This window comes from Camelina sativa, chromosome 9 (genome assembly GCF_030686135.1).
Source record: "Camelina sativa cultivar CO46 ecotype springtype chromosome 9, ASM3068613v1".
NCBI classification, from domain to species: Eukaryota; Viridiplantae; Streptophyta; class Magnoliopsida; order Brassicales; family Brassicaceae; genus Camelina; species Camelina sativa.
The window spans coordinates 33,069,317-33,082,903 of NC_141888.1; the positions used below are offsets into that span (position 1 = coordinate 33,069,317).

Here is a 13,587-nt window from a genome sequence, read left to right on the forward strand (position 1 = left end):
GGTACAAGAAATCTGAAATGTCCACTCATAAGGTATATATATTAATCCGTCTTCCTTTATTCATCTTCATCCCAACTTTCTTAAATATTTTCATATATTAGATAAAACATTTTGCATATCACTATAACTATATTAAATGATCAACCTAGTTTTTGTATTTCATACTTTTTTATTATACGTTGAGAATTGCTTTTGTTTATGAAACTGTAAAATTTTACTTAAAATTTTATATATTTATTTTAAATATTTAAACACTAATATATATAATAATAATAATATTTGCTATATATATTATTGATATATTAAACCATTTTTTTGCCTAGCTATGGCATCAAAATATCTTGGCACGGCTCTTTTTTTTCAAACCATGTATATGCCTATTTATTTAGTATATATGTTTTCATACATTACTGTCCTTTTAACCATGTGTTTAATTAAGTAGAGGTGAGTTTCGAATTTATTCCATGCAAAAAAACTATCTATGGTATCAAAAAATGGTATATGTATATATATATATATATCTCCTTTATAATAAAACGGAAGTACACAACATTATTTTGGTAGACTTTATAATTTTAATACATGGTTACAAATAGGTTATAAATAGATTATGAATTCATCCATATATTAATTGTAACAAATAAAATCTTAATTGTAACAGAAAATCTTAAACAAGTTATTCCTTTATAATAAAATAGAAGTACACAACATTATTTTGGTAGACTTTATAATTTTAATAAATGGTTACAAATATGTTATATATAGATTATGAATTAATCCATATATTAATTGTAACAAATAAAATCTTAATTGTAACAGAAAATCTTAAACAAGTTATTCCAAATTGATAGTTCATGGATATTCCAAACTTTATTTTCGGAAGATCACATATATGGTTCCAAATATCTAGAATCACAATATTACCAATTTATTTTTCACAGATTTTATTCATAAACCACATCAATAAAAAAGTTATTAAAGGGATAAAAATATATTATCAATCATAAAAAAGGAATCAAATCTCGCTAATTTAACAAGATTAATCGTGATCTTCAGAATCATATTCAGAAATTAAAAATTAAATCTTAATGCTAGATTAGGACCATGCTAGAGCACGGGTTGAAATTTTTACCAAAAAAAGAGCACGGGTTGAAATCCCTTTTATTTATATTATAATTTTAAAATAAAATATAATTTATATGATTGATTTTAAAAGTCTTTAAGGTCCTAATCTAGCATTAATCATGATCTTTGGAATCATATATTATAATATAAATAAACGAAATTTCTATCTGTGCTCTAGTACGGATCTTTATCTAGTATATATATATATATATTATATAGTCCTATAAAACTTTTATATGCATACCTTTTTAGGCTACTTCTTGTGAGAGGTCTTAAATTTGAATCTCCCGTTGTAATATATTCATACAAAGAGTATATGGAAAAAAAAAATGGTAGATCCAATCTAATCAGATAAGTATATCATATGTAATGCAAACCCGGTCTGCATGACTAGTTAGTAGCTATCATGAATGGACCGACCGGACTAGGGATCACCTAATAATTAAAATACATTAAATCACTAATAAGTAACAGTTGTGTGTTGTAAGTAAATGAAAAATAAATTGAAGAAGATTTTGATTTGAATTTTAACTTTATGGGGAACAAATCATGTCCCTTTCATAGCATGTAACCTCACAAGCTATAATATAAGCCTACTTTATAATAGCATGTAACCTCGTAAGCTAAATAATTTGTAGCAGATTAAGGGTTCAATGGTAACCGCGGAATTAGTAGTGCGGGACAAAAATTTTGTTTGTGCGGTACGGTTCAACTGCGGTACGTGCGGGACAAATATATTTGCGGGACAAGTGCGGTTATTCCAAAATAAGCGGTACAAAATAATGTTTGATTGGTGATAAACTATTTGCGGTGCGGATTTCATATGATATTATTAATAATTAGTATAATTATATCTATAGAATAATTTTAGGAATAGTGTTTAGTATTTAGAATTTATAGTTTAATTTTGAAATATAATTTTATTTTGGAATTTTAGAAGTAATGTGCTAAATTTGGAAACAAATTTATTAGTTTGGTGCTATTGTGAGATTTGCCCAAAAAAATATTGCAAACCTTAATTATCTAAATTTATTTAATCCAAATGATTAAATTCTTATATATATGCACAACTGTAAATATTTTGGCAATAAATAATTTCATATAATTTCATATAATCTATGGTTGATTACTTTTTTTTATTAATCATAAAAAACAAAGTACGTAATTGAAAAACGCTGCATAATACTCGGTTGTTCAAAACAAAGGCGGTCCACTAGTAAATCTTCACCAGATGAAAAACGCAACTACTTTTTTTCTTTTTTTCTCAAATAACGCAAATCACATATTCATATGTGAATGGTGACTAAACTAAATTTTTTAAAAATAAGTCTTCAAATCCGCTTTGAGAGAGTCACCATTCAGGGCCTAAAAACAGAAGATATTTATAAACACAACAAATGCAAATGAAGTTGTCAAAAAAAAAAAAAAACAAATGCAAATGAAGTTGTCAAAAAAAAAAAAAAAAACAAATGCAAATGAAGTTAAAGAACATGAGCCCACCAATGTCTTTTACTCTTTTAGAGTTAAACACCCTAGATTCTACTTCTATATGTGCAGTTATACACAATCAATGTCAATTTAAGAATCTTGCGAAGAGACGATTTTAGAAAACTAGACTAGGAAAATGATGCCTATAGAAACTTTCACTTAAACAAATCATTCTTCTAGTATCATTTTTAGTTGGTTCAATATTACTTTTTTTTTTTATCTGAAAGGTAGATAGGTTTCATTTAATGACAACATTTTGTATGGACCACGATTTATGTAATTATGATAAATGGAGAGAGCATCTTTTTCAGATATTGTATGTGGAAAGCTTTCTCGAAGATATTATGATGTCAATATGTCATACATGTTTCCCGACCTCTGTTATCAATGTTTTTTTTTTCTTTTCCTCGTTCCCTTTGATTTTATGACAGAACAGATTGGGCTTAGGCCCAATAAATATAATGATTGGATATCATCTCAATATTCCCCACAATGCCCCCCTCGGTCAAAGGTTCATGTCCAATAGTAGTATTCTTCGTTCACTTTAAAGGGAAAAAAAATAAAACTAATCTTGATTTTTTTTTTTCTTTTTTGTCAAACTAATCTTGCATTTTTGGATGAGTAATAATTGTAAATTCCCCACAAGCAACAATGCGACGTGCTTACTTCTCCAACTGTAAACTGTTTATCAAGTGTATATAGAGACATATATATATATATTTGCATTGTGATAATTGTATACAGATTTACGACAAATATACCAAATATATAATGTGTTACATTTCATCAAATCATGTTTCTCGGTACCATAATTTCTTACAAGAAAATAACATGAAAAATCACAATATCGATCCAAAAACTGGAAAAAAGAAACATTTATTCATCCAACTTTTTATTTCTCGATGTATTCAAAGTTCAAACTAAAACTTACATATTTTCACGTAATTAAACATGGAAAAGCACCAAATTAAAGAAGTCAAACAATTAATGCCATACATAGACATTATACTCGACCACAGCATTTCCGCTCGTAATATTGAACGTAACAGTCTTGGCCTGTGCATATCCTTTCCCGAACCTGAAAGCTCCCGTACCTCCGATGATCGGCATCTCTCTCACCTTTGACATTATCGGATTCCGGCCATACAATGAGAAGGTACTGCCGGAAAATTTACCTGTCGTGAAAACAAAGTTAAAAACCATAAGCAGACTAAACTCCTTCTGGTCGGTCGATGCAAACATTCCTTGCGCTCTCCCAACTTCCCCTGACGTTATTTCAGGTCCCACCGTCAATATGTCGTCAACAATTGCAACCATACCAAAAGCGGTTGCCGAGGAGTTTGTGGTGGGACCTGTAGTGACCACGACGGAGGTTGGTTTGTCTGCGGTGACAATATCGTGTAAGTAGAAGTGGAGGTGGGTTAGCTTCTCTAGTTTATGTCCTGGATATGGTTTCTTCACTGTTGTCGAGAAAGTTTTGGATCCTGTTATGGTGGCGGCCAGAAGAAGAGCTGAGAACATAGAAAGAAGAAGGCTAGCCATGGGGAAGATGGTTGTTTGTTGCTTGAGAGAGTCAACTTATCTTTCAGGCTATGTGTGATTGCGTTTTTGTGGAAGTGATCGCATAATTTATACACAAAACAGAATCATTGATTGAAAGCACAAAATGTTTTGATAATCGATTTGCTTGGTGTACTACAGCTAGCGTCTAGACCCTAGCGAGGCGACGTGCTAACAAACAAATCTCCATTGATGTGGACATAAGTTTAAAGGTTACACAAGTATATCGCTTTTCCAAAATAATATTAAAAAGGAAGGTTACAAGTGTTAAAGATAGAGATAACATATTTTTATGACGTAAACTAAAATAGGGAAAGTCAGAAGCACGTTTGTTGCATCTTGAGAAAATACAACTATTTTAAATTTAAAGTATAACTATTCCATGATTCCAGTAGTACTATGTTTTACTAGTCGTCTCAAGTGATGAGATTTAATAAAGACTATTTAAGTGTACTTTACAGTTTTGAGGTTGTAACCTTTTTTCTTACTTCATCATATTCACTCATTTTGAGGCATAAGGTTGTTATCTCCACTGATGATGTGGACATAATCTTCGTTTAAAGGTTACAAACTTACAATTATCTAGTGAGCATAAAAAACAAATTGAAAAGAATGCTTTTATTACCAAAAAAGAAGAAGATAGAGATATGTTGTATGACTTTTTTTATCTTTTTGGACAAAGTTTTATGACTTTATGTAAAGTAGGGAAAGTCTGCAGAGTACGTTTGTTCATCTACCAAAAATGGTTTTCTAGCATTTTCACTCTAGCGTTTGTTGTTATCCTATTGTACGTACACGTGAATCTCTAGTGTTTCTACTATTCCATGATTTCAGCACTACACTGTTTTACTACTAGTCGTCTAAAATTTATTTCAAGTGATGAGATTTTCAAAAAGACTTTATATATGTTCATATTTCACCATTAATTGTAACGCTGTCTCGCGTTTTGGCGTGCGCCCATATATCTGGGCATGTGTTCTGTTGTTTCTTGATGATCCACTAAGAGTTTTGACCTCAGAGGGACAATGAGATACATAAGGTTAGCTCACAAGTCAAACCAGTCAACATTCAAAGGTTATACTGATATTGTTTTTCGTAAATAGTAATAGACTTTACGACGAGACTTATTAGGGCATCATTAATGGGAGTTACTAATCAAGTGATTCATTAATTAAAAATTAATATAGTGATGAAAGAGAAGAAAAAAATGGAAGAATCGCTGCTCAAATTACTAGAGAAAGAACGGTTTCTCTCAAATAATTAACAGCTATCACTCACATAATGGTTATAATTAATAAAAAATAATAAATAAATAAAATAAATTTTTTTTTTAAAAGGAATATGAGAGGGTTACTGCCGGTAACGATGGTCTTATAGCACGTAAAAGTTCGAATAAATGTTGCAGTTAAAGCAAAGAAATCCATCAACGATTTAATTTACTCAATTTTGGGATGGAGGAATCCATCAGCGTCCGACTTAAGTATAAAGACGATTTATACTTAGTTTGTATAGATTGTTTTTTCTATTTTCATTGGACTACACCATTACATAATATATTTGATGAATAGTAAATAAAAAACAATATATCTAACCCACAAATAAATTTGTTCATCCTAACCGGTGCAACTATTCAAATCCGTAGTGGTAATGTTTTAACCAAAACATTAAAAATGTTAGTTACCAATATAATATTATTATAAGTTGACCATTTTGCGATAAGGAAACAATATCCTGAAGAGTTCAACACATAAATTACGAATTTTTATAACACTCACAATACAAATTAAACGAAAATCACAATATCGGTTAAACAACAACAACAACACAAACCATTTATCCGACATGTTATTTATTTCATCTGATTTTCAAAAAAAAGTGGTGAAACGCATAAAAAAGTGCCAATAGGTTAATGCCATATATAGACATTATACACGACCACAGCATTTCCGCTGGTAGTATTGTACACAAAAGTCTTGGCCTGTGCATTAGTTAAACAGTTGAATTTTATTTTCAACACCCCCATTGTAAATTGTCTAAGTGAGCATAAAGATTTAAAATTGAAAAAATTGCTTTTAATTATTACCAAAAAAGAAAGTAGATAGAGATATGTTGTATGTCTTTTATCTTTTGTTTTGGACAACTTTTTACGACTTTATCTAAAGTAAAGAAAGTCACAGACACGTTTGTTGTCGTCGTATTGTATAAACACGTAAAAATATTTCTATACCTACTATTCCATGATTTTAGTATTACACTGTTTTACTAGCTAGTCGTCTAAAATTTATTTGAAGTGATGAGATTTTCAAAAAGAATAGACAAGCGTTTCCAATTTCGAGGCATTAAGTTGTAACCTTTTTCTCCTACCTCACACTATTTTCACTCACTAAAGCAATAGAAAGTAAACTCATGTGTTCTATACATATTGTAATAGTTAAAAAAATTGTATACCTAAGTAATGTAAGAGACTCGAAGTCCATAAATTGCTTATATGTTTTGAAAAACTTCTTTACCAAAGATTAGCACCTTAGCCATTATTTGAAAATCACTCTTGATATAAGAACATAAAGCTGTCCATGTGGAAAACATTGCAATTTCATACAATCACATAGTAAATTATTAGAATTAATCGTAATCATCTATGTTTTAAACAAATATAAGTACATAGATAAAATATTTATATTTACAAATATAAGCCCACTTCGACATCTGCTAAGATCACTTCTAAGGTTTATCCAGTGAAACTCGTGTATTGTCGCCATGAGTGAACGATCCGCACTTGAATCTTCATAGTCGGCTTGAATGGCTTAATATTAGCAAGGTTCGTGATTCCATTGTTTTGCAGCCTTTTTTTCTTCTATAATATATTAACTGGGTATCGAGTATATTATTGTAAGCTACATTGCTTTAGATGACTCATATATTTATAGTTGAAGACCTAGGTATTTAGAATATACCTAGCATATATTTGGCGAGTAAATGATTATATGAGAATATGGTAAGTAGCAAAGATTTCGCGTAATTTTCTTTTGTTAGTTTAGGTAACATGATTTGAAACGATATTGTTGGTAATTTTTAAAGTTTGGTATAGTTTCTTAAATTGTGTCGTTGTTTTATTTAATTTTATATATTTAGTAAAGCTTTAATTTTAAATGATTTCGGTAGATGATTCTCTTTATTGATTTTGTAATAAATTGGAGATATGCAAATTGGTAATTCGCGTGATTATAGGGACATAAGTATTGTATGTTTCTCATTATTGTTGCTATTCGTAGAAATTATAGGAATTATAGTAGTCAATATTTGTTATTTAAAGAATGCTGTTTTTAGAATATTGTATTTAATGTAATTAGGCCACTAAATGTTTGCATATTGGATATTGATTTTGATGGGCTGCTCGTTTACCATTTTTTATGTCTTATTTATGGGCCAGATGTTTTTCGATTGAATGATATCTTGTTTGGTGACGGAAATAAGTATTGTTACTCTGAACACACAAAACACAATCCGAACTAACAAAAACAGAGTGACAATACGATCCGCGTGTTTTGACTTATAAATTTACTTCAATGTCCTTCTTATCTTGTATGCTTTACTTTATTCAGGGTCATTTTATGTCATATATTCTTATGTTTCATTTTTGCCTTGAAATAATGCTTCCCTTTTAATAGTATAGATTCAAGTGTTTACAATTTTGAGGCATAGAAATGTAAACACTTGAATAATCTTTAAAATCTTTAAATTATGGTTTCTTACTTCACCAATTTCACTCATTGTGAGGCATGAGTTTGTTATCTACATTGATGATGTGGACATATCTTCGTTTAAAGGTTACAATTATTAAGACTATCAACAATGGTTTTAAGATTCAACACCCTCCACATCATATATTTCTTTTTCACATCATATTCTCTTTCTTCCACCTAATTATTCAACATCCACTAAAATTTTACATTCTACAATGGTTTGTTTAATAAAATTCAACACTCTACTCCACTTATTTTTATTTCATAATTTTAATTTCTTTTATGTTTTAGTTTTTCCGATTACGTATCAATAACGACTATCGTTTAAATTTTAATTAATGTAATTAAGAGTTAAATATTTTTATTTTCTTTTATTTAAATTTCATGTTCTTAATTAAGAAAATATAAATAGTAAAAACGAAAATAGAGAGAGTCATTATTAAAACAAATAAAATTATGAATTTTGGGTGTTAGAAGGGTTGTTGTTTGGATCTATTTTTTCAGAGATGACTGAAAAAAATAAAACCAAGAATTTATAAGAGGTAAATAGAAAATTATTATGAAAATATGGTTTTTTTTTCTGTGTCCAAATCTAATGAAACAAGTCTCTATTTATAGAGTATGAAAAATGATGAATTTTGATATAATTTTTTATTTTTTTTAAAGTAATATCATATCAATAATTATTTTTCAATAATGTAGATGTAAAAAAAACTCAATAAATATATTCTATTATTTTCGGATGTATCTATCTATATCTTGTTTGACATATTTTTTTTTTGTCCAATTAACACATGACACATGTAAAAATTGGTCCCTTTCTTTTTCTTTCAATCCGTTAAAATAATTCAACACTTGTGAATCCACATCATTTTTTTTCAATTTTCAACACCCTCGTTGCATTAGTTAAACAGTTGAATTTTATTTTCAATACCCCCATTCTAAATTGTCTAAGTGAGCATAAAGATTTAAAATTGAAAAAATTGCTTTTAATTATTACCAAAAAAGAAAGTAGATAGAGATATGTTGTATGTCTTTTATCTTTTGTTTTGGACAACTTTTTACGACTTTATCTAAAGTAAAGAAAGTCACAGACACGTTTGTTGTCGTCGTATTGTATAAACACGTAAAAATATTTCTATACCTACTATTCCATGATTTTAGTATTACACTGTTTTACTAGCTAGTCGTCTAAAATTTATTTGAAGTGATGAGATTTTCAAAAAGAATATATAGACAAGCGTTTCCAATTTCGAGGCATTAAGTTGTAACCTTTTTCTCCTACCTCACACCATTTTCACTCTCTCTGGCGTTTTGGCGTGCGCCTATATTTCTGGGCATGTGTGCTGTACGTCGTTCCTTGTTGATCCACAAAGAGTTTGGACCTCAGAGGGACTGGGACAGTGAGATACATAAGGCTAGCTCACAAGTCACAACAGTCAACATTCTAAGGTTATAATATTGTTATTCTTAAACAGTAATAAAGTGTTATAACACGTAAGATTCGAACAGTAATAAAGTGTTACAACGAGACTTATTATATTATAACACGTAAGATTCGAATAACTGTTGTAGCCAAAGCGAATCTATCTTTTTTATAAAAAACGATTTATACCTAGTCTATTTTTGGTGGATTACACCGCAAAATATATTTGATAAATAGATAATAAAAAGCAATCTAATTCACAGACAAATTTGTCCACCCTCCAACTATTCAAATCCATAGTAGTAATGTTTTAATCAAAACATTAAAAACAATATAATATATTATTAGAAATTGACCATTTTGCGATTAGAAAACAATATCCTGAAGAGTTCATCACATTTTTTTTTTTTTTTGGGCAACAAAGAGTTCATCACATAAACTGCGAATTTTTATAACACTTACAATACATTACACGAAAATCACAATATCAGTTACACAACAACAGTTACACAACAAAAACAACAACAACAGAAACCATTTATCCCACATGATATTTATTTGAATTATTTCATCTGATTTTCAACAGAAAGTGGTGAAACTAACGCATTAAAAAAATGCCAATAGTTAATGCCAAACATAGACATTATACACGATCACAGCATTTCCGCTGGTAGTATTGTACACAAAAGTCTTGGCCTGTGCATATCCTCTTCCGAACCTGAAAGCCCCCGTACCTCCGACGATTGGCATCTCTCTCACCTTTGACAATATCGGATTCCGGCCATACATTGAGATGGTGCTCCCGGAAAATTCACCCTTGGTGAAAACAAAGTTAAATGCCATAAGCAGACCAACCTTGTTCTGGTCAGCCGATGCATACATCCCTTGAGCTCTCCCAATTTCCTCTGAGGTTATGTCAGGTCCCGTCGTCAATGGATCGTCATCGATTGCAACCAAACCAAAGTTGGTTGCAGAGGAGTTTGTTGTGGGACCTTTAGCGACTAGCACATCAGTTGGTTTGTTTCCGGAGTCAATGACGTGGAAGTAGAAGTGGAGGTGAGTTAGCTTCTCTGGTTTAGGTCCTGGATATGGCGCCTTCACTGTTTTTGAGTAAGCTTCGCATTCTGTAATGGTGGCTGACAGAAGAAGAGCTGAGAACAGAGAAAGAAGAAGGCTAGCCATGGGGAAGATGGTCGCTGGCTGAACTTATCTTTCAGGCTATATGAGTGAAAAGTGATTGTGTTTTTTTTTGTGTGGAAGTAATCGCATAATTTATACTCAATAACAGAGTTATTGATTGAAAGCACAAAATGTTTTGATAACATATTTTCTCGGTGTACTACAGCTAGCCATGCAACGTTCTAAAAACAGACCTCCATTGATGTGGACATAATCTTCGTTTTGCTTTTCAGGGCATCTAAACAAATAAAAAAGTTAGGTGAGCATAAGAAAACAAATTGAAAAGAATGCTTTTATGGTTGACAAGAAAAAAAAAAAAGAATGCTTTTATTACAAAAAAGAAAAAGACGATTTTATGTTCTGGATATGGTGCCATCATTGTTTTTGAGTAAGCTTCGCATTCTGTAATGGTGGCTGCCAAAAGAAGAGCCGAGAACAGAGAAAGAAGAAGAAGATGGTGGCTAGCCATGACGAAGACGGTACCTCAACTGATATTTTAGGCTATATTAAGTGTGAAGATGTGATTGCGTTTTTTGAAAAGAACCAAGACACAGAGGTATGTTGCATAGGAGGAAATGGGGGAAATTAGGGACATATTAAACTCATTTTGAAAAACAATATGACTATTCAAAACGAAAGGTTAGTATTCATCTGCTATAAGTGGGTTAGCATTTGAGATAATCGAACAAAAAAACGTTTCATATCTCTAATGGTATCTACTCTTCCATGATTCCACTATAGTCTTCTAATATATTCCAAGCGATGATATATTCAAAAAGACTATTCAACTGTTACCAATTTGAAGGCATAAGAGAGTGTAACAACAACCTCTTTGCTCCTGTTTCACCATATTCACCTCTGAGCAACAAACAAGCAGACCGCTTTCGTGTTGGAGTTCTTGGTCTAGCGCTGTGGCGCGTATCCATAAGATTGGGCCTGCATATGTCGATTCTTGATGATCTGCAACGAGATTGACCTCAAAGGGACAATAACATCCAAAGGTACAAGTACTTCTTCAAGCTCAGACCAGTCAAGATCTTCAGAATCCCCATCTTCATACTCAACTCTATACCAACCAGATTGTTTGTCGAACTTTGTCACCACACCAGAATAGTAGTGACCCAAGAAAAACTTGCGAACTTGTCTACCCTCGAGCCATTCGCCGCTTCCTACATTGCCACTTGATGATGATGATGATACTGGTTCGTCTTTGGGAACCATACAATCTGTTTGAGGTTCATCAGGTACACCATTGATAACAACAGCAGGCTCTCCAGGTATCTCGAAGATCCCTGGAGGAAGAGACGGTGGTGCTTCTTGCTTAATGTTCCTAGTGTTCTCCATCTTTTTTATCTTCTGCAAGCAAGAAAGCTCACAGAGTTAAGTTAAGATTCAAAACATTAGCTGAATCAGTCATCTGTTGAACCAAGTGCATCTTTCACAGTTTCTGTAGGTTTCAGGACCGATGAAGCAAATTTAAGGCGAATCATTCATATAACTGATACACGAGAATCAGATACAAACTTGAAAACGAACGAATCGATCTCTAAATCTTATACTATGGTGATGAAATTGTCATCTCCGGGAACATTTAAACAATCGATTCTTAGCACAAACCCTAAATTCCCCAGCAATCGGCGAGGCGATTCCAATTTTATACCAATAAAAAACGACGCATCGAAAGACGAGAAGAGGCTCACTTACCAGTAACAGGTGGAGATAGAAATTTACGGGCGGGAGATTTGGGCCACCGTCGTTCGTAGTCTGTCGAGTGTGTACGGCGGCGAAGGGAGGCGAGGCGGGAGGTTTTAAGAGATTATTAAGCCAGACACATTTGTTTGGCAACGCGGACAACTTAACTCTGGATGGATCCACTCAGCAATACTAATCATTTTTTGCTTACCAAAGCTAGCCTTTTTATAAATTAGGAATAATGTAGGTGTGATTCGAATTAGAATGAGACCGTGTCAAGTGTAAACACTCAAAGACCCTTAAAAAATAGATTCAGTGTTTGTTCATTTGATACACCAACTCTTGTTTGCTTCTCTGATCGTGTTGCAAAAGACTATCCATTACCTAATTTTTTTAGTAATGTGAAGATGGATGGGGAAGCTGTTTCTCTTCGGTTTAGTAATGTGGCGAAGCTCATGAATGGCACACGAAATGTTCAGAAGCTTTGCTTACATCTACACTACTCTCGAGGTCACTCTGCTATTTTGTTTTCTCTAGTAATATCTTTTATTTTATCACTGGTCCGTCTAATGGATATAGTTTGTCCTATTTTGTGACGCACGAGGGAAGGTCTAGTACAGTAGAACCTCTATAAATTAATACTTTTTAAATTAATACTCGCTATAAATTAATAAATTCTTCTGGTTTTGAGTTGGGCCGATGTAAAAAATGACATATTTCGATAAATTAATAAGATAATAATTTTTTTGAAAATCCTATGTAAAAATATGGTCTCATCAATATCATAAATCATTAATCAAATAATATATATACATAAGAAAATCTAGTGAAAGATAACTCTATTGTTGTTTGCATATTCTTGAATTTGCATTCTTTTTGGAGCTCATCTCTAATTTTTTTTCATTGTTGTCTTTTCAAATCGCATCCAAAAATTCTGAATATTTCTAAATGCGATAATTGATTCTTTATATGTAGTTGGTTTTAAAATTACCACAATATCTTATTCGACTTCATCATTAACATGAATGATACTAGTAGCAATTTCTTATAAACTCTAAGCTTCTAATATTTATCACTTTTAACTAAACTCAACTTAGCAATTACGATAAACAAGATTATAAATTAAGAACAAAATTTTAAAATATGAATGACAACAAAAGTATCTTATTTTGTAATACAAAAATTTCAAAATTATGAAAATTAAAAATCTCTTCATAAATTAATAATTATTAATTTATCGATAAATTAAAACCTCTATAAATTAATAAAATTTCATGGTCCCGACCTTATTAATTTATAGAGGTTCTACTTTATGTGATTACTAGAGAATACAAGAGTTAATTTTTAATGTTTCAGAGAAATAAAATATTTTTA

The 13,587-nt window shown here is 31.3% G+C and overlaps 2 protein-coding genes and 1 pseudogene across 4 annotated transcripts; all 3 read right to left on the reverse strand.

Annotated features, from left to right (window-relative positions):
* Positions 1-3,473: 3,473 nt before the first annotated feature.
* Positions 3,474-4,255, reverse strand: LOC104712494 (dirigent protein 21). Its single transcript, XM_010429408.2, has one exon. It carries the CDS (start codon positions 4,153-4,155, stop codon positions 3,598-3,600), a length of 558 nt encoding a protein of 185 aa, XP_010427710.1. The 5' UTR covers positions 4,156-4,255; the 3' UTR covers positions 3,474-3,597.
* A 5,513-nt stretch (positions 4,256-9,768) lies between these two features.
* On the reverse strand, positions 9,769-11,005 carry LOC147939090 (dirigent protein 21-like). The gene is made up of 2 exons (XM_087466550.1): positions 10,900-11,005; positions 9,769-10,436 (listed from the first exon to the last, which is right to left on the reverse strand). Exons 1-2 carry the CDS (start codon positions 10,988-10,990, stop codon positions 9,967-9,969), a joined length of 561 nt encoding a protein of 186 aa, XP_087322676.1. The 5' UTR covers positions 10,991-11,005; the 3' UTR covers positions 9,769-9,966.
* Positions 9,769-12,358, reverse strand: LOC104712495 (dirigent protein 17 pseudogene; annotated as a pseudogene). Of its 2 annotated transcripts, XR_015566556.1 has the most exons (3): positions 12,226-12,358; positions 11,350-11,877; positions 9,769-10,759 (listed from the first exon to the last, which is right to left on the reverse strand). The product of XR_015566556.1 is annotated as a dirigent protein 17 pseudogene, transcript variant X2 (transcript). The 2 variants fall into 2 exon arrangements; XR_015566555.1 differs by lacking the exon at positions 9,769-10,759 and having other exon boundaries at positions 11,127-11,877.
* Positions 12,359-13,587: the final 1,229 nt, after the last annotated feature.

Excerpts from the sequence above, each read along its gene's own strand:
- LOC147939090 (XM_087466550.1), bottom strand. The coding sequence starts at position 10,990 with ATGGCTAGCCACCATCTTCTTCTTCTTTCTCTGTTCTCGGCTCTTCTT. Across the intron at positions 10,437-10,899 it reads CGAAGCTTACTCAAAAACAA|CGCCATATCCAGGACCTAAA; the intron begins TGATGGCACCAT and ends AAACAGTGAAGG.
- LOC104712494 (XM_010429408.2), bottom strand. The coding sequence starts at position 4,155 with ATGGCTAGCCTTCTTCTTTCTATGTTCTCAGCTCTTCTTCTGGCCGCC.